This window comes from Epinephelus moara, chromosome 24, assembly GCF_006386435.1.
Source record: "Epinephelus moara isolate mb chromosome 24, YSFRI_EMoa_1.0, whole genome shotgun sequence".
Taxonomy (NCBI): domain Eukaryota; kingdom Metazoa; phylum Chordata; class Actinopteri; order Perciformes; family Serranidae; genus Epinephelus; species Epinephelus moara.
In genome coordinates this window covers 4,172,740-4,194,331 of record NC_065529.1, presented here as the reverse complement: position 1 = coordinate 4,194,331, position 21,592 = coordinate 4,172,740, and the positions used below count along the sequence as shown (strand labels likewise).

Genomic DNA, 21,592 nt, shown 5'->3' with positions numbered 1-21,592 from the left:
TGTGGAGGCATCGTCCTTATGTTTGAGGGTTTCGTGTTTGCTGGGATTCATGGAGGATTTAAAATCAAAGCTATTGTACATGCAAGTATCCTGAATATACAGTAGGAAAAATACAGGGCATGCAATCTGTCAGAAATAAAAAGGTGAATGACTGTAGGATGATGAATAGGGTTTGAATCACATCAGTGGCTCCAAACTTAGAGGACTCTCCGAGAGGTCGCAAGATAAATTAGAATTAAAACAAAATATATAATTCGACGGCACAAAATGAAGACTTTATTTTATTCTCTGTTGTGATTACTCGACCATACTGAGGCTAAATGCTGACTACACGTCATCAAATGTATGGTTTCTGTGAAAGTTATTTTTTGTAAAAGTTCCAAACAGTAGCTTTAAAACTGATATATGAGGATGCAGCTAAATCCAACAATGATGGCGGAAAAAACCTGCTAAAGTTAAAGTCCTTTTGTACATAGTCAAAATAAAGTTTATTATCTTATCAAAATGAACGAGTGCAGCATATATTTTTTTTTAGGTAATATGTAGGTTCTATGACAAGGACTTCTTGTGTGAAAATAATCCCCATTAAAAAGTCAGAAAATGAAGGCCGAAAGTAAATGTTGTATGCAGTTTTCCAGTCAGCCTGAAAACTTTATAACTTTATTCTCAACATTACAGCCTCTGGAGTCACTACTGTCTGTATCTGTTCAAATAAAACAAAGATTAAAAAACTACAGAGATGTAAGCTGTGATGAGAGGTCAGAAGTGAAACAGCTCTGTTTTAAAGGGTCAAAGGGCTGGGAACCACTTTTTTATAATGAAGCTCCTGAGGCAGCTAATTTAAAGTAATGCCACTTATATTAATTACATGTACACTAGCTAATTAGATCACAGTAAAAACTGGATCATGCCAGTAATAGCAGAGTGCAAGGCAATTGGTTTTCCACCTACACATTCAATCCAAACTCAAGATGATGGATGACTGCTGCTGAGTAGCCATTGTAAACTAACACACTTCATCTTTTATAGCTTCTGGCTATTTTGTTTTTGATATATAAATATATATATAATATACCAGGAGAAACTGGTGCAGTCAGTTCAGGGGTATGCAGTTTACCCGTGAGGGATGCAGAGAGGAAAAGAGATGATGGGTAGAGTATATGGAGGTGGGTTTAAATGAGAATGAATAACCTTGAAATCAGCAAACGGCTCTTCATAAATGGCAGGAGTAGAGACAGGCTCCTGCAGGGGGAAGCAGAGGAAAGAGCAGAGAGAGCATCTGAAGGTTAGCACAAGCTGAAGTGACCAGTGGACTGACAGGCCACAACACAAACAGAGACCTTAACAGCAGAGCTTGAGTGGAGCCTGAAAATGTGAGCTTAGTGAGTTCTGACTACAAAATAGTTCAGTCCCAGCCTAAACTGGGATCGTGGTGCACTGCTCAGTGAGACTCCGAATCTGATTATAGCCACACATTTCAAAGTAGCTGATAATTCTGTGTTTTTAAAGTCTCAAAAGTCTAGGTGAAGCAAAAATAAATGTGTTCTGAGTTTGTCACACCACACAAAAAGTGTGTGATTAACCACCAAGCCCAATATGAATGATTAAAACACAGCCAAGTTCAAAATTGTGGGAAAAATAAATAAATAAATAAATAAAAAATCATCAGTATTCTCTGCTCAGAAATGCCGGGTGCGCATCCACTAAAGGGCTGAGCTGAAGAACAAGCTGCAGCAAAGCTACAGGTTCTCTTTAGCAGCTAATCCAGTTGCACAAAGCGCACACACCTTGAGCCAAAGCACTCGTTAGCCACTGTGCTGCTACAGACTCTCATTAGCAGCTAAGTCAGTAGCGCAAAGCCCTTTTTTAAAAGATAATTTTTAAAGCTTTTTTTGTCTCTATGATTGTGCGGCGAGAGAGAGTGGGACAGGGAATTGAACCTGTGGCGCTACAATAGCCTATGCCTATATGGGGCACACACTCAACCAGGTGAGCTGGAGGCGAAAGAACTAGTTAGCTGTGCTGCGGTCAACTCTCGTTAGCAACTAACCCAACAGCGCAAAGCACACCCACTTTAAGCTAAAGGACTAGCTAGCTACTGCGCAGCAAAAGCTAAAGTTAGCACAAAGCACAGCAGCAAACAGCAGCTGCTGTGCCATGTAGCTAATTCTGACTGAAAGACTGAAAGGTACGTACACGACTGCTATTTTTCTTGTTTTATTTGATTGATTTTATTAGACTGAATGAGCTAGAAGAGCTTGTGGAACATATTAAATTCATTTGTTACACATGAGGGGTGAAAGAAACAACAGTGATGCCAGCAAGCTTGCTAGCTTGCTAATAAATATTGTGAAATGTGATGTTATTGATACATTTTCCTCCATTCCATGCTAGTTTCCTGACTCACTGCTAGTCAGGTAACATCTCTTATTTGGGGTGGTTTGTATTTGTCATGGCCAATATCATACAAAGTCGACTGGTTTTGACAAAGCAACAAGCAGGGTCAACCACACACATTTCTTTCATATTGGTCGAAGCTGTGACTTTGCCAGTCAACATGTGCCAGTCACCAAAGTTGAACTCCACACAATACGAAGATGCGAATTAGCTTTGCAGCTGGAAGCAAATGCTTTACTTGCATTGAATGGGAGTAAATGGTGGACGAATATTCACCAGTGGCCATACCCTAACTCGGCAATTCAGGGCTTTATTGTCCCCAGTCTTCCCACATTTTCAACAAGTATTTTCTAACATTACTGATTTTACTTCACCCAGACTTAAATGACTCAAACTCAAGTTTAGGGGAGAAATTCAGTCAGACCCAAACAAAACCCACTGGGTCTGTTCACATCCAGACAGGTCAAATGGATTCAGGCACAAATTTCAAGCACTACTCCACAGTAATATACAGCAACACAGTTTAGAGGACAGAAAAGAGGTGAGCTCACTGCAACAAAAACAACAACATCTACAGCCAGGTTTATTTGTTAGAATTAGCAGAGGCAGGACAAGAGAATCATGCAGTTTGTATCATGAGCAGGTTTTCAGCATAGCAGCAGCCACTCATTGACCAACTGAGAAAGTGTTGCAACACTACGCACCTTGAATTTCAATGAGGGAGTATTCAAATGCTATTGTCATATAATAATGTTAAATGTCCAATAAAAGGTGCAGGGGTGTATTTCAAAGCCTGTTAAAATGACTGTGCGAATGGGTCCGCACGTTTGGTGGAGCACCTAATATTTTTCCCACACTCGAGTTCAATGTGATCTTGATATGATTGTCACTCGCCAGTGAGGTTGTTCACACACTGAGAGCTACGCAACACCTCTTCTCATGCCTGTTTAATCCAATATATGCAAGAGCTTGACTCAGATGAAAAGGTGGGAAATGATGAAAGCTGTCATGTCTATTCACTTTAAATTCCTTTCATTCCGGTGCCAAAGGCGTGCAGGCTCCTAATGATACCAACAGTGAAATGAAAGCAGCAAATCTGACTGTGTCAGGCACTGAGCTGTGGTGTCTGACTGCTCACTGCCTGCTGGGGTATCACAGTTGGAGGAACCAATGTGTTTACATCACCACTTCGTTTTCTATCCAGAGGAGAATAATGCATTTGATTTATGATTTACCTATCGGAAGGTTTGAGGGATATTTTGTAAATTCTGTTGACAGAAATTCATCAATTTGATGTAGTTTCTCAATTATTTGTGCGCAAACCAATTCTCTACTCCATTTATCTCTAATTTTGGGAAATAATAGCTGTCTGTTGCAATGTAATGGATGACAGTACTTTTCACCCTTTATTCCTCAAATTTGTATGCAATAAATTGTTTGTTTTGTACTTGCAGTTTGAAAATGGCACAGAGATGTGCAAAAATCATCAGAGCGATGATAATATGTAAGCCTTTCTTTCCTTGATGTGAGCTGGAAAGAAATTTGAGGCTTACAATTCAGAAACGGTGAAGACAAACCAACAACCAAAACATGAGATATTGATTTCTTTGTCTCTTTTTTTTGTAAACTTCACAGCCAGTGGTGAGCTGTACAGATTTGCCAGGCAGTGTGGTGCATGTTGTGGGGGGGGGCAATGGGAAGGGATAGATTGGGTTGCCATATGGGAAAATGTCCAAACTTTTTGACAGATTTTTGCCACAAGACGGAGCAAAAGTACCGCTCTGCCTGCTCTTCGAACAGGCACGAACAGGTAAGATGGATGAGTGTTTCAAGTCACTGAAAACGTAGAAAAAAAGAAAAATGGCGTGCGAGTCTGTCTGAAGCTCATGCGATGCTTTAATTCCAATGACTGAATAGCAGATGCCAAGCAGAGTTACCGAGTGTCTCTTCTTGGCTGCATCCAGGCTCGGCTCCCTGCCGGCATTTCGGCTGTTCCGCAGTATTAGTCCAGACTCCCGTGCCTTCTGTGTTTTCACTGGCGGGGCTGGGGGAGCCATCTTAGGAAGCGCTGAAATCTTTGAGCCGAAGGACTGACTCTCTGTAGCTCCTCTACCAGACTGGTAGCTATCATCGTGATGTTCGGCTTTAGCGATACCCTCCAGATCTGCTGCAAATGCTGGATGGAAGGTGGCGGCATCAGTCCAAGCGAGGTCTGAGGATCCCTCTGGAGAGCCCACCGACCAGCGGTATTCTCTTCTCATGAGCCGTGTGGGCTCATCCTGTCCTGTCCTGTCCCTTTCATCCTTACACGCTATGCTCTTTGACCGCTCTGGCTTGAGAGGAACAATCCTGGTGATTTCCGACTGGTAGCTGCTGCCTGACAGTCGGTGGAAAGACGTCCTCTGACCTCTGTCTCCCAGGAAACCCTCAATATCCTCTCCCCCGGAACTACTGATCTTTCTCTCATGTGTTCTGACCTGTCGCAGTTTCACTTCGGCTAGCTCCTTGTTGTCAATAAGGCCCTTTCCTCGCACCTTCATCACATACTCCCCTTTACCACCTGCTAATGAACTATCGTGTTCTATCTTTCTTGGTCCGTTCACTGAGCCTAAATCGATATCAGCTGGCCCAGCCTGACTCACTTTTCTCTTTACCTGCTCTGTTCCTTGAGTGGAGACCTCCCTGCTTTCTCCTATTGATATATCCTCTTGTTGGCTGTCTTTATAGACCCTGACAGACTGATCCTTTCCTGATCCCTCATCATCTTTTATCATCCCCCCCAGGGATGACTCACAATGATTTCCTGTTTTAGAGGTTTTTGCTGGACTGTTGTCCGAGTCTGAGCCCTCATTTTCTTCTTCAGTAGAATCACTGCTTCCTTTCCTGTAGATGAGCTCGCCAGGCATTCCCAGATTTAAGCTCTGGGGTCTCCTCTTTTTCCTTGGATTAGAAGCTGTGCGTTCCTTTATCTGGCGCGAGCCTGGAGCCACATCGCTGTTTGCCTCAGGGTCTGAGGCTCGAGACGGTTTACTTTGAGATTTGTCTTTAGAGGAGTCTGCATTCTCGGATAATTGAATCATAAAACGACTTTTGTTCGTCGGCCGAGGTTCACAGCATTCATCTGCCTCCCTGGATGATTTTGTTGATGGAAATTCATCAATATGGCTTTTCATTTCTTTTCTGTCATACCCTGTTAGCTCTTTATGTATCATCTTGGTAACGTCTATCTCTTTTTCAAGCTCCTTTTTCTCCCATGAGGAATCAGATGTGAGAGATTTGTTCTTTTCTTCTGCCTTCCAGTCATGGTCCTGTTGATAAGTTTCTTGTTTTTCAATCAATACCCACTCCTCAGAGCCCTACATGTTGGTATAGATTAAACACAGTTAGACACGCCAAGCACAAGTGCTGCAAATAATGAAATCTACACAGTCATTTGAATCACAGAAAAGAGAAAATGTACAAACGGTAGAGAAGGTACCCAAGTTTTGGTAAACATGAATTTGCATTTAGGGAACTGTTGGACAGTATGTGGTGGTGTTTCCTTATACAGATGGGCATATGAATGATAGGGATGCACGGTAGGCGGTGCATTTCACCAAACCACGAATGTTATAAATAGTAAGCCATCATGAAAAGGAGGAGTGAAAGATGTGCAACCTCAGGTGAAGTCACCAGAGTCTTCTGGACGAAACCCTCAACAGACAGGCTGTTAACAGGGTCCTTTCCCACTGCTCGGCCCACCAACTGGCCGACAAGAGGCAGAGGAGAGAGTTTAAAAGAGAAGGAAGAACAGCCGTTAGAGCTTGGACTCAAAATGAGGGAGTAAATTAGTAAGATGCACAATAAAACATTTCATGCAAAAGCGAGAAAATGAGAAAGGCAGACAGAATCAGTGCTAACAGGACTTCACTGAGTTATTCTGAAGAAACTTTTTAATGAACTTCAAACTAAAATCATGCAATCCCACGGACCTGACAGCCACCAAATCCACATAACCAAATCAGCAGACATTTGCAATGCAAATATTTTTTTTCCCTGTAACTACATCAAAGAGTTGAGTTCGAATGAATCTTTTGGAAACCGTCAAGAGCACAGAGACTTCCCCAGCCTTCGACTGTCAGTCAAACAGAATAATACCCCCCCTCCCTCTTACCTGGAATGAGACACACGGGAGATTACATTTTCTGCTGCAGACAACGCTTGACATTCTATGGGTTTAATCTGATCATCCCAGACAGCAGATGAGAGATTGTGTGAAGACAACTTAAGCAACGGCAAAAACCAAACTATCCTATCCAAAGAGTACAATCTCAGTGCTCTATCTTCAAAAGCCTAATTACCAAAATGTGATCAAAGCTCAAGAGCTTTCGTGATCTGGCATAAAGAAAACTGTGTCACTGTTAGGCAATCAAGGAAAATAAAAAAAAAAGATAACTGATAATTATTTCTCAAGTGCCTCACATTCAGTAAATCTCAAAAACATCTTGACACTAATCTCATCAAGATGCTTCCTTCTGTGCTACTTGTCAGTCATCTTCAAGTACCTCAGAGATTTTGTCAGAATAATTTTTTGTACACAAGAGAGAGTCAGAATACACTTCATTACACACGTCTTAAAATAAACTGCAGATTTTTTAAGTTTCCTCCTGTGAGAAATAGTGTCTTTGCACAGGAGACACGTGTTTGAACTGCCTATAGGACAAAAATTAAACAGCCATGACTACCTTCACCAACCATATTGTGCATCTTCAGGCTTGAATTATTCAAATGAAAAGAGCATACAAAAAACATGCAAAACAAGTTTCTCTATGTGATAAAAATATGACCTGTTTAGCCTTGAGTCAAGCAGCAAAGAGAGGAATTCAACATGGCAGTGCCCACATGGGAATATTAATGCCCTCTAATGGAATGTCAAGCATCACAGTTTGCTGGATTTGAGATATTGACCATAGTAGACTTAAGAGCCCACATTACCCCACCCCACTAGCGTAAGCCCCTACTCACAGCCTTCTTCTCTGGTGTGCCTGTCGGAGAGGTGGCTGACAGACGTTTCTCGCGGTAAGACAGCTTGCTGTTAGGCTCCCTCAGGGCTCTCTTTAGCTCGTTGATGCTGGCCTGGTGCTTCAGCAAGACGTCCTTTGACTTATCCAGAAACTGGAGGGAAATGTGCGGAAGACGGGACAAAAAAGACGGGTAGAGAAGCGTGCATAGATTAGTGGGATGTCAGCATCTTTTTTTCACATCAACACATCTGATGACTTAACTGGATGTGAGATAACTGAAAAGATGCAATATGAAATGCTTACACTTATGTCAACAAAAATTACAGTAGTGTTTTACTACTCTGTGTCGTGGAGAGCAATGACATTTAAGATGCTATTGAGGCTCACAGAAAACAAAAACAAATATATTTATAGCTGAATAAGATTTGTAGACAATCAAGGCACTTAATGTAAAGTAGATGAATGAGGAAATGAATATGTAACATCTATTAACCTTTTTGGATAATTGAAATTCTGCAATATTTCTTTTGTTTGGAGTGATTAAAGTCAGTGGTGGAAAGTAATTTTATGCATGTACTCAGCTGTGTTGTGGTACAATTTTGAGTGTTGCCACTTTCTGCTACTTTTTACTGCTACTCCACAACAATTCAGGGAAAAATCTCCAGCATTTTACTTGACTAAATTAACCTTATGAAAGCTGTAGGTACTTGTAACTTTGCATGTTAAAGAATAGATTAAAATACAAGTCCATCTTAAAACAATATTCAGGCGCCCATACATTAAACGTTTTTTTCTTATTGTAATTATTCGTCATGTTCATACATGAGAGATGCCTTAGTAATGTGTTTTTAATAAAAGTGATGGAGGTTAACAATCCACAGTCCTCTTTCTATTTAAAAAAGTATTGAAGTAAAAAAAAAATATATGCAGTCTTTACTAAGAGTGTTGTGTTTTAGATGTTCATGAATTGTTCGAAGTTTGACCAACATTTTCAGACATTTACCCTTGAAACTTCTGAGATCGCTTTGTTTAAATAACAAGGCCCAAGGAGGTCAGAATATCCAATGTTTAACAAGAAGGCAAGATGAGAGAAAAGTAAAAAAAATAAATAAATAAATAAATGAATACAAATTGTGTATGACCCCATGGGACCTGCTGGAGGGGCCTGGCCCCAGGTTAGGAATCACTGGATTAAAATCTGACCAGTTGACCTTAATTAAAAAATCTAGGAAATGAATAGCCTTGAAAAATGTAAGTAAATATAACTATTAGTCTTAAGATGTGTTTTGCATCATATATATTCTTATTATTAAGTGTACTTAAAATTAAGTTGTATTTACTTAATTTTATGAAGTTGTTGCAACTTAAATATGACAAGTAACACTGGCCTTTTGAAGTGTTAGTAACTTAAGTAAACCAAGTAAGTCTGACTTAGCTGAACAGTAATGTTACTCAGCAGAATTAAGGAAACTGATTGCCTCATAAAGATAAAGTGAGCACAAAGCACAGTCATTAGTTTGCAGGATTTTTTAAATTTTATTTTAACATAACGCATTTTGAGGCCAGTCTTTGTGGAAACAAAAGAAGTTATACAGTCTAAACAAATCCAGTTTAAAGCCTTATATAATAACCATTAAAAAAATCTAGAAATAGTCAGACTTTATCAGACAAATTATGCATTGAATTGTAATAAACAAAACAGCACTGTGGGTGTTAACATTGTGCTATATCTGTATTCTGCTGGATGCAAATTATTCAATCACTGTGGTATATTCTTATGTTATTGTTAACAGAACTTGAGGATATCCTAACTCCACCACATCATACCACAAATCTTCTTTGTCAAGATTAAGTTAGGTCAGACTTACTTGATTTACTGAAGTTGCTAAAAATTAGAAAGAACAATTTAATTTGACTTGTCATTCTTAAGTTGCAAAAACCTAACAAAATTATGTATATACAACTATTTTGTAATTAACTCAACAACTAGATTTAAAGTAAACATAACATATGACTAATGGTTAAATTTAAGTACCTTTTTCAAATCAATCAGAGTTTTTTGTTGTTCTTTTAAGATCAACTTGTCAGATTTTACAGTTTGTATATAAAGTCATTTACAGTAGCCCTCACCTTTACCAGCTACAACAGTAAACTGCATTAGCACTAACCATATAATAATGTAATGTATGTAAAGTTTTTTTTCTTATTGTTTGGTTCAATGTCATTTTTTACAGTACACACTTTTTATTTTTGAGGCATCAAATATGCAGTTTTGGTTTCTACGATAGTTTCCCTATTAATAGTTTTCATAATCTTATTTTACAAGCAAATCCTTATTTACAAAAAAAAACTAAAGAGAAGATGAAATAAAAATGTCTGTGTAGAATGTCCACATTAAAATTAAGTGCAAACTCACTTGGACTAATGTTCTCCATTGCCTTGTTTGGCCACAAGTTTTGTTGCAAATACTGATGTGAATACTGATGTTCAGTTGCATTTTACAACTACAAGTGGTACTTACAGGCTGCATGATTGCTAATAAAGTCAATGGAAAAAGCCAACCAGATGCCTCTTTTAGTCAAGGGCTGTTTTTCTGCAGAACAAGTAGCCTACTTTTAATTTTGACATTTTTAAGTGCATGTAGCAGATAATTATTCTGTACTTTCGCTGAAATAGGATTTTGATTCTTTCTCTAATTTCTGATAACAGAGAGGTATGTCACTGGAGACTAACTTGACAGTATTCTGTGCTCACTGTGACCAGGTGTTTCAAATCTCTAAAACATTCTAAAAGAAATCCAAAAATATCTTTTGGTCCAAGGTGCAGGCAAATCTGTGAAAACCTCCAGAGACTAAAGGTGTGAAGGAAACGCAGCACACACGACAACAAGCACAAGGGCTGAAGACAGGAACCTGTACCTCCTGTTTGTGCCGAGGAGTGGCCTCCTGGTCCAACTGAGAGAGCTGAGTTGGGGCAGGAGGGTGGGCGAGCAAAAGAGGGGTCAGAGGTGAAGAGTGCGGGGCCAGAGAGTGCAGGAACAAGGTCAGATGCAGAGACAGGGTGGTAGAGGGTCAGTCAGTCAGAGCACAGGCAGGCAGACAGATAGGAGGGCTACATTTGGCCATGTGTTATCATGCCAAGACAAATTTGGAAATTATTTGAAAATACATCCCAGTAGACATTTTGGAAGATGATAATCGAGTAATGCAAATATATCGTCAATATAAAAGTGCTTTCTTGGATCTTTCATAACTGCTCTTGCCAATTTGTAAAGTCTAGACAGAAATATCTTTCTCATATCAGTTCAAACTGCTTTCTAAAGCTTTTTAAGTGTGTCGGATTGTGCTGTGCTTCAATTGTCCCTACCGTACCAATCACTGTCAGTCAAACGTTTGCTGGGATGCTTAACCATGACAACTAAGTCCAGGCGCAACCGTAACAACATCACTTGCTTATATGGTGCAATGCAGCACCGTTTTTTTTATATGATGAGTGTTGACTACCACAGTCAGACAGTGGAAGACAGGCGGAAAGAATTAGAAAAATCAGACAGATATACTTATTGATGGATGAATAAAGACAGGTATACAGACAGACAGAGACCAAATCACCAGACACCAAATACCTCCTGTTTACTGTCAACTGGTGACCCAGCCTCCTCCTTATTGCCAGCGAGAGTTAGAAAAAAAAGAAATAGCGTGTTAGCAACACAGGGCTAGGGTTGAGTTTGCATCTCTCAGCATAATGAGAAAGGGTTAAAAAAAACAGTAAAGCTGTCAGTGGGATTTATGAGCAGTGCAGTGTAAGCATATAAGCCTGAGTGAATAGGAGTGAAAGGAGAAGAGTTAGTAAAGGCTAAATCCACCAAAGCCACCACAGCGTTATGCCCCTGCTGGATAAGTCTAAATTGGCCTGAGAAGCTTGTACTGCACCCATTTTACATCAGCACCCAGTCCATGCCATCTCCCTGCACCAAGGCTGGAGTTGTCTTCAAGGTGACTAAAGCTGTATACTTTTGGACCATCCCAAATTTTAACATGCTAACAACTTTAGCACAATGGAAATTCATAAAAAGTCACAGTGTATTAGGAAATCTTTACTACCAAGATCTCTTTCTTTCTGCTCGGAGTGATGTTGCCGTCATAGTCTTGCTGCGTCTCCCCGCCCCGCTCTTGGTCCTTGTCCTCCTCGTCCTGCTCCAAACTGGGCTCCAGCTCAGTCTCCTGCTCGTCCACAGAGGGGCTGTGGAGGCGACGCTGTTCACTGATGCTACGGTGGGATAGGCCGTCATGGTTCTCACACATGGCTGAAACCGGCCGTGAAAACTCTGCCGGTGACAAGAGTTGAATTATCATGAGAGACAAGTCAGAGTTCAGCTGATGTGGAGTTTTAAAGCAATAGTTGGTCATTTTGGGAAATAAGATGAGGGTGCTTTTGCGCCTGTAGATCGGTTAAAGTCATTAGAGTCATATTCTCCAGTTAATATTTCATTCATATTGGATCAAAAATTTTCGGGGGATAGTTTGATTCTTTTGAAGTGGGGTTGGTGTGAGGTACTTATACATAGTCAGTGTATTACTGACAGTAGATGTTGGAGAAACAGGCAGAAGCAGCGACACAGAAGCTAAGCAGTGTACTGCTGTGGAGGGGGCAGCAATAAAATATATTTTAGCCACCTAAAAAACTCAATATCAGTTTTAACGTATGTTATATTTGGAATATTTTCACTGCTGTATCTTGTCATCAGACAGCTATGTCCAACAGCGAACTTAAGTTGTTACATCACTTTCTTCAAAGCCAGACTCCTTTGAGGAAAATTGTATTTTACCAGTGCTGAACTCAGGAGCTGCTGGTCTACTGCTGCCTTGATCAGTTAGTTTGTTTGTGTTATTACATGACTTTGTTTGGTAGGGTTACCTCAGATTCACCAGAATCACACTAATGCAAACAAACATCCAGTAGACCAGCAGCTCCCGTGTTCAGCGAACTAAAATTACTGTTTTTCTCAGTGGAGTCTGGTGGCTTTCATGAGAGCATAGATGGGGCACTGAGGCTGCTAATGGTTCCTTCATCTGAAAACGCTATGTGAAGGAATGGTAGCAGTAAAAATAGTCTCATTATAGCGTACACATAAACTGATAAGTTTTGCAGCTGCTAACATTTCACAGCGGTACATGACTTACGCATCGTGGGAGTGTGCTGCACATCACCTACTGTTTGTAATTCGCTGACTACGGATAAGTACTTCATGCAACCCTACTTTATAAGATCAGAACTATCCCTTTAAGCTTATAAACTTAATAGTTTGAATCAGGACCTTTAGGTTTTGGATTAAATTGTGAAAAAAAAAGGTGTGGAAAAAGTCAAGCTAAAGCTGTTAAATGTCTCTGATACATATGTATTTCAAATCATCGGGTGCTTTGGTAATTAGTATCAGATCAGGCTCATATTGGCAGATACCCAAATATGAAACGACTGACTGGGATTAGGGCCAGTTTGTTCGAACTGAACTGAACAGGTTAGGTGTAAAGGTACCCTTACTCGCGTTCATGCCAAGATTTAGTTGAGAAGGTCTATACCACTATCTTATCTGTCTGTCAATGTGAAGCTATGTGAGGCAAAGAGTTACCTTAGCTTAGCATAAAGACCGGAGGCAATGAGAAACGGCTAGCCTAGCTCTATCCAAAAATGAAAATTTAAGTGTAAAAACAACAGGGTTATGTGAAGGACTATTTTTTTTTGGCCTGGAGCAGGGACTTGAGAACCCCCCTAAAACTGCAGTTTATTGTTTATACACTTAAAATTTTGTATGGATTGATCAAATGACAAATTAGCTGGACAGAGCAAGGCTAAGTATTTCTTCTGCTACCAGGTTTTATGTAAAGCTGAGATACACATCTTCTGGCCGTAAATAACTTTGCAATAAAGCAGGAAAAAAGTGTGTTTCCAATTGTCCATATGTTCAACTATTCCTTTAAAGGTCTATCTCAAAATTGTGACTTTAGACACTCCATAAGTAGATCTCTCTGGGAGCTACTGTGGCTCTCACCTCCGTCCAAGCTCCTGGACAGCAGGTACCTCTTGCTGGTGGAACGCTCAAAGTGTGGAGCAGGCCGGTCTATAAGAGCACTGGCCTGTCTGGTTTGAGCCTGTGTCCTTCCACTGTATCGAAACTTTGAACCCATCACCAAGAAGCCCTTAGGAGGAGGCTCTGGAGACACCAGCCTGTGAAAACAAACCAGTGAGCATTATAAAACACACACTTTAGCTGGAGCTACGCCTGATGAACCATGAGACCAGATCGATTCATACCTGAAGAAGGTGTGATGCTCAATGCAGACCTTCCACAGCCTCTTGGCAGCTCTGTGGTTAGGGAGCTTAAACCCGATTGTACTTTCAAACTGCTCATACTGGAGGGGAGAGAGCACAGGGAGACAGAGAGAAATGGTGTGAGGTATAGCACCTGGTGTGTTTACTCTCTTTTGCTGAAGGGCACCTCAGTACTTCTCCGTGGATAAAAGTTTAGGGCAAACCCAATCAATAAAGCAGTCTTTACTTTGTGCTGGCGTGGATACTATTACTACTATATAAGCAAATACATTGAGAACATGAATTTTGCCAACTGGACAGAAAGGAGCAGATCTAAGCAGAGGAAGGATAACATCCAATGCTCAGACACTGGGAGCAAATGGGAGGAAAACTATTTCATGGCTCTATATTTACACTCTTTATCCCTCTATTCTGGCTGTGGCTGCAGCTGCAACCGCTCTGTTAAAGGGGCTCTTTATTTGGCTCGATCACAGGCTCACTGTGCGGCTCTGTCACTTGACTGGGTCTGGCCCAGACAGCCTGTCACACTGAGGCTCAGCATGGAGGATAAGCTGCAGCGCTGCACAGCACAATGAGGAGGGCCAGAATATAGACCCTGACTGTGCAGAGGGGCAAAAACTGGAGGTATAAAGCAGCGGATTTTTACAGCCATGTGCTCAGCACAATGACCACACATTCATTGCTGCAGTGACTTTCAACAGTAACGGCTGTGACAGAACATCAGCTATTACTGTACTCAAAATCTGAGGTCATGGCTTGAAGGAATAGTTTGACATTTTGGGAAATAGGCTTATTCACCTTCTTGCAGAGTATTAGATGGGAAGATCAATACCATTCTCGTGTCTGTGTGCTAAATATGTGTCTGGAGCCACGGGCTGGTCAGCTTAGCTTAGCATAAAGATTGGGAGCAGGGGGAAACAGCTACCCTGGCTCTGTCTAAAGCAGGGATCGGCAACGTTTATTATCAAAATACCCTTATTTGGCCATAAAAAAAAAAATCTGTCTGGAGCTGCAAAACATGTTTGAGCCTAATACTGACATTAATTTAGACTTCATAGGCTGTGTTACTATGTCTAAATTCTCTAAATTAAATCAACATGACTACTAGGTGTAAATGAGCATTCATTGATATGTTTTAACACAGTGCAGTGGGCTATTACTGTAATTATTATTTGGTACTTTAACTTTGCAGCATTGGCGGTGAAAGCAAACAGATCTTTCCATGCATTATTAAACCATCATTTTTTCCTCTGAGACTTTTCATTTTGTGGCTTTGAAATCCCTAGCGAGCCTAGCTAAGGAGACTCAAGACTAGCTTTTGAGGTGCAACAAAATTTAGATGAAAATTAAGGCACTGGCCTCTAGTTTCCCGGCGCAGCGTATTTAAGGGCGAGGAGAGGGGCTTATTTGATTGGTGTGATGTGAATCGGCTGTGTAAAACCCACTCCACGCCTTCTCTCCTCCCTCTTTCCGACTTGCGCAGGTAGGAGGGACGGAGGTGGGAAAGAGGAGTAGCTGCGCCAGCGCGCACGGTGTGCCAAACTTGCAAAATCCGCCTGGCCACACCCAGTTGGCGAAGCGCAGGTGCGCTGCGCCTCCGCCTCGCCCGGTCTGCGAAACTAGAGGCCACTAGGTCATAGACATATTACACACATTTTAGCTGAAATGTTAACGCATTTTTAAATTTGGTATATAGCTACTTCTTTTAGCGCTGGTAAGTATGAGAGTCACTGTAGACCCATATTAATAAATAATAGCTATTCATTTACATTTAATTTTTTGTCAAAGACTCAGGGAGCCACTGGAGAGGGGCTACAGAGCCACATGAGGCTTCAGAGCTACAGGTTGCTTGCCCCTGGTCTAAACGTAAAAAAAAATACTCAACCTATCAGCACCTCTTCTCACCATTTAGCAGGTTATATTCAACTTATTTAATCCAAAAAAAAAAAAAAAAGACTTTCTGAAGCTGCCATTATAAGGCAAGAGCAGAGACTCCAAGAGGTCACTGCACCGGGCCTAGGAATAGTACCACTCCCCACTCACCCCACATCCTCAGTTTGAAACGCAGGCTGTCTGTTATAAATTTGAACCCAGATATCTCATGTGACATCACTATGATATCATAAGGGGTTATTTTTTTACTGGATAAAGCTCTTCCAAAGCTAAGAGGACATTGCACAACTGTTTTTTGTGAAGTAGCATGACCTAAGGCAAATAAACAATTTTTTATGTGTGAAATTGACAGAGTACACCTTTAATGATCTTTAATTGTACTGCATACCTCTCCAGGTCGTATCTTGATGTAGAAGTTGCTCCTCTTGTAGGAGATCTTAAGGATCTTTGGCCATGCAAAGCGGTTGATCCTCAGCCGATCACGGTAAATCAGCAGGCCGTTGGCACAGACACCCAACATTATGTCAATCCCTTCAGAATCCTAGAGAGAACAAGGTACAGCAAAGAGGCAGAAATGATTTAACAGCGACACTGAATGCGTCCTTGAAAAGCCACTTTCATGCAAATTAAGATAACTTTGGAAGCAGCCAACCTTAGCATGATGGAGGTCCACCCCATACATGGACAATTTCTTCGCATTCTCCAAGAAGTTAATTTCTGCCTCTGCTGGAGTCATCCCCCTGTGGGCAAAATAACGTTAATATCTGTAACTAACGTCAACAGGCTTCTTAAAAAATAAATCCATAATCTCGCACAGTGGGAGCAGAATTATCTTGGTAATATGCTTGATAGCTTCAATTCTAAATTCCTGGTATCCACCCCCCAGGCATTATGTTTGGGCATATGCCAAAAAGCATTGCCAAATTGAGTGGCGAAGACCCTGTAACTGAGAAAGTGTTCTCGCACTGGCAGGACTCGCACTGTGTACATCTCAATGACAGATGGTGCTATAATGTGACGGCATCTATCAGCCATATGCATGATGGAGTGTTGCGACACAACAGAAAACTCATCAGAGGATAGATGAAGGTCTGATTTTAACAACACTGCGTCCAGTACTTGTAGTTTCGATGGAGCTCCATCACCCTCTCTTCCAGCTCACGGGTCTGATTTGGGGCGAAGCGGAAGTCGGCGACATAGTCTGAGCCGTGGTCGTCCTGGTCGTAGTCCCCCAGCTCGGCCTGAACAGTGTAGGAGCCAAGGAGGGCGTGAGTGACGAACGAGCATGGCAGTCGGCCTGACAGCATGTCATCCCTCAGCTGCAGACACAGGTAGTATCTGTCAGACGAGACAAAAAGGGGAGGAGAGGAGGGTGTTGGCAGTCAAACAAGCCTGAACCAAGGCAAGCTCCAACAAGTATTCAGCGTAGTTAATCCGTGGCAGTTAGTAGCATTCCAGGTCTAATCCTCGAAGAGGAGCGAAGGATTTGGGTTGCTTTGACACCAGGGCAAATACAGCATGTAAATTGTTGCAATATTTTTATGTAAACACTTGTCTTTAGGAAAAATTTAAAAGAAAGCAAATCTGCAAACTGACATGTGTAAGTAATTTCTCCTCTGACAGCACAGCCAAAGGAGTTACTACTGTTGGTATTGTAAGAGTGTGTGTGGGAAAGACATATTCTACCTGGTAATATCCTCAGTGAGCTGGGAGGGGTCTGGAGGGTAGAACTTGACAGAGAAGGCAAAGTGCCATGGAGAGTCTGGGGAGAAATTACAATGAGAGCTGGAAGATTAACGATCCTGTCTGTCTAAGAAAAATAGTACATAATTTTAATTACAAACCAATGATGGAAATGTATCCAAAAGATAACCACAAAACTTTGCATCACTTCATAAGCCAACAAATCTCATTTTTATGATTTCACTGATTGAATTTTAAAATATTCATCATCTCATCTACTTAGAAAAAACACTCACTGCGCATCTGCTTCTTGATCTCCTTGGAGGGATCCAGCCAGTTCTGAAAGACAGAAGGCACAATTCACACAGGGACAACTGGAAACATGGCTAACGCACACCCCGGTGTCACATTTTGCTCCAATTGCTGTCAGCGTTCCTAATGAAAGCCTTTCCATATGGTTAAATAAAGGAACTGAGCCCTCCCCTGCTGAGCCATTCAAACGTGCAGAGAGCAGATTTAATTCAAGCATCTGTTTCTTCATTGTGCTGCAAAAACCACTGCCAGCTAGTTACCTATGTTATCTCATCACATCCAATAGTGCAGTGAACCGCTTCGCATGTGGGGGCACCATTTCTGATTTGGTAGCTGGAGCATCTCATCAGTGGTGCAGTACACACTGACTCACTTGTAACAGAAGCTGTAAATCATGCTGTTTAGAGGCACAGCAATACACAGACGGCAATAAAGAGACTAATGAAATACCTCCCCTCACGTACTCCTACACTGCTAGAATTGTTTGTACAGTTTGTAACAGATTTAAAAAATCTACATTCAGTTTGCTTTTGTTTGTTTTTTATAGAGAGGACATTAATACATATTGAAGTCCCAATAGGGGTTGCAGTCTTTTTAGTATCCCAGTCAATATTGTATTTTGCCAGGCTTATCATATCTGTTTTACCTCTCTGGAGGCTTGTGTTTTTCTATGGACTCTCCACTGCATATTTATCTTATTACCTCCGCCAAAGAGGTTATGCTTTTGGTTTGCTTGTCTGTTTGTTAGCAGGATTACAAAGAAAACTACTTTGAAACTTGGTGGAAGGGTTTATCATGGGCCAAGGACAAACCCATTAAATTTTGGAGTGGAATGGAATGATTGGGCAAATACACAAAACTATCTTCCACTTTTGATAACATTGCATACAAAAAAGGATATTTTTTGCATTAAGAGCTGCTAAGAAATCTGAATTAAAGAGTGAGCTTAAAATCAAAATTAACTGGAAAAATAACTTGGCTTCATTTCAATTTTGGAGAACTCTACAGCCAGTCTTCCCAAAGCTAATATCAAAACCACATGATTGCACCTCTAACTTTGGCACAGCAGTACTTTGAGCTAAATGCTAATGCTAGCATGACAACATGCTTACAGTGAAAATGCTAATATACTGATGATTAACAGATATAATGTTTACCATGTTCACTATCTCAGTTAAGTGTGTTGGCATGGCAACATTTGCTAATTAGCACTAAGTACAAATGCAGTTGAGGCTAACGGGAATGTCAACATTTTGAACTGCTAGTGATGCTATAAGGGGAATCATCACAGTCATTTGGATTTATCAGCATCATAGGTATCTACCTATGCCAATTTGTGTGACAATTCATTCAATATTATATGACACTAAAAAACAACTAGAATTAGCGAAATTCAGTTTAATGCCTCTGTGAACCAGTCATGTTTCAGTTACAGTTTACATTCGTGTCTGTCCAGACTCATGCTTCAAATATGGATGTTGCTGCAAAGAAGCTACATATTCTAAAGCACGGATGCTTCACACACACCTTCAACCCAACAGCACAGAAGATCTATACAATCAGCACAGATGGACACCAAGGATTAAAGTCAGCAAATCGGTATCTGACCAAATGTCTCCCCTTCTGTTCCTGACTTATGGCGTTGAATAACAGCCAGGAAAGTGTTTTTGCAGAACATTATGATGTCATAGTAAAGTTGTCCTTTGACCTTTTGAATATAAAATGTCATCACTTCATCATTTTATCCAGTTAGACATTTGTGTGAAATTTTGTCATAATTAACATATGAGTTCTTGACTAATAGCCGCACACGTGTTTCATGAGGTCACAATGACCTTTGTGGAAATTATTTAGGAATCTTTATCGGGGGGGCAATCCTCCACATCTTGAGGTCATGACCTTATAGTTCTCAGGGGGAAGTTTCCTGTTTTGTTAAACCTTTTATTAGGGGGAGCACTGTCCTTTGCCAGTGCAGCTGATGGGTGCAACCTGGGGTCAGAGTTTTGGTTTGGTATAAAGGTCTGTACATTCTGCAGGTTGTCAGAGAACACTTGCGTCTTCTCTCCATGCTGCATGTATTAAAGAGACTTGATTCCTCACACCGAGTCCGTCACTTCTTTAGGAGGAGATTTCCCTCACACCTTCGACCACCAAAATCTAATCTGTTCATCCTTGAGTCCAAGTGGATGTTTGTGCCAAATTTGAGGAAATTACCTCAAGGGCTTCTTGAGATATCACACTCACAAGAATGGGACAATGGATGGATGGATGGATGGATGGATGGATGGATGGATGGATGGATGGACTACCTGAAAGTGTAATGCCCTCGGCTACGGCTGGAGGCATAAAAATGTGGAACACTAGATGCACTAGATGAAAAGTCTGGGGATCACCAAAGGTCAGTGCATTTCATTCTCTGGTTTCTTATTGAAACAAATCAGCAAAAAGGATTCATTGAAAAAGTGTAAGACGAGAGAAAAAAAAAAAAAAAAAAAACATCTGCTTGCTTAGACACACAGTAACAGGAGTTAATATAATTTGTTACTTTGATCCTTGGGCTTACAGTCACAAACACACAAACAGGTGTTTGATGCATGCAATATAGTTCTGTGCTGCCTGTGGCGCAGACAGCTGACGGTGATCTTCACTAACCCGAATACCTCGCAGCAACTGCTTATTAATGCTGACAGTCTTTTTGGCATCTGGTCTCGCATCAGTCAGAGTGGAATCAGGCGTGTGGGGGTTGATACAGCGCAGTGCAATCCTGTGGCCATGTTGGGCAAACTGCAAGCACCTGTCAGTTTGCGCTGTGCCTTCACGTACACACAAACACACTCATGTACACAGGCACAAATGCACATACTCCTCCAGTGTTTAATCAGGCTGCTAAAGACTTTAATGAGCCGCAGGCATTTATTGTCCCCCTGAATCTATCTTATATCAGCCGAGGCCAAAGAGCACTCAATTAGTAAGGCGCTCTCTGCTGCTTTGCTTTTCTCTGCAGAAGAGCAGGAAGAACTTTTAATCACTGACTCTTCAAGTCTCCGCTCTTGCTTTTGCAACCTTAGCTCATAAAGCAATCACACGGAATAAATGTTCTCCCGGAGAGCGAAGATTAAATCCTCGTTTCCCCAGCTGAGACAGAGAAAGGGCATCTTAAATGACATTTCAATTCTCCGGCTTGTTTGGTCTACCAATCATCAATGACCCCAGACAGTAGGCTGCGCTCTGATAAGTCTGTCTTTGACGAGCCTGTCATATTGATCTAAGCCGTAACCTTAACTACACTCAGGGAGAGGAAAATATTTGAACTTCAAGCCTGTTTACCTCTCTAACACCCCAGTTAACCTGTCTGTATGGGCCCAAGATCACGCTCAATCCAAAGCCTCTGCCATCAGACACGCGTCAAGTCACAACATGTGAGCTGACAAAGTATGCACAAGCTAATGATTGTGACAGAGGATATGCTCCAGATGTTAAAATGGACTTAGTCTTGTCATCTCTCCTATCTTCAAAAGGCAGGAGGTGCCTCTGTAGCTTGTTGTGCAATCACATACCCGCCCTAAGGGAGGCTTGCATCAATCAAAACCCAAAACTCACATCTGACAAAGAGCTCTCATGCAGGCCGACAGCTAGGACCCATCACTTTTTCACTATTGTGTCTCCAGGTGCCGCCCTCCCCTTCTTGGTTGACTGAGCGCACCAGTGCCCACTTACTCATTGGTGATGAGATGATTTAAAGCTCCGCTCCAGTGTATTTTGACATTTTTATGGTATTTCTTTTTCTGTAGTCATTTCCTAACAATGTTGATTAACCACATTGTTTTTGTGTTCAAAATTTAAAAAAAGAAGGTTGTTGCTTGATGATGACATATGACTATAGTGGAAGCTGAAGGTCATATGTCATGCTACAAGCTTGCACAGGTACAGCGTCATGCCACCTTGGCATCTGAGCAGCAAAACCGATAAACATC

At 41.2% G+C, this 21,592-nt stretch overlaps 1 protein-coding gene across 2 annotated transcripts in view; it reads right to left on the bottom strand.

Annotated features, from left to right (window-relative positions):
* Nucleotides 1-21,592, bottom strand: part of LOC126386419 (protein 4.1-like) — a 109,673-nt gene that overhangs the window by 14,867 nt on the left and 73,214 nt on the right. The window contains exons 5-18 of one of the 2 annotated variants that reach the window (XM_050038753.1): nt 17,603-17,645; nt 17,310-17,385; nt 16,743-16,961; nt 16,276-16,363; nt 16,012-16,164; nt 13,713-13,810; nt 13,450-13,625; nt 11,504-11,727; nt 11,026-11,061; nt 10,319-10,363; nt 7,402-7,551; nt 6,055-6,141; nt 4,335-5,753; nt 1,192-1,242 (exon numbers count right to left, since the gene is read on the bottom strand). In XM_050038753.1, the coding sequence (XP_049894710.1) occupies nt 1,192-1,242; nt 4,335-5,753; nt 6,055-6,141; nt 7,402-7,551; nt 10,319-10,363; nt 11,026-11,061; nt 11,504-11,727; nt 13,450-13,625; nt 13,713-13,810; nt 16,012-16,164; nt 16,276-16,363; nt 16,743-16,961; nt 17,310-17,385; nt 17,603-17,645 (2,865 nt within the window). The remainder of the gene's footprint in view (nt 1-1,191; nt 1,243-4,334; nt 5,754-6,054; nt 6,142-7,401; nt 7,552-10,318; nt 10,364-11,025; nt 11,062-11,503; nt 11,728-13,449; nt 13,626-13,712; nt 13,811-16,011; nt 16,165-16,275; nt 16,364-16,742; nt 16,962-17,309; nt 17,386-17,602; nt 17,646-21,592) is intronic. The other variant, XM_050038754.1, reaches the window with a different exon arrangement.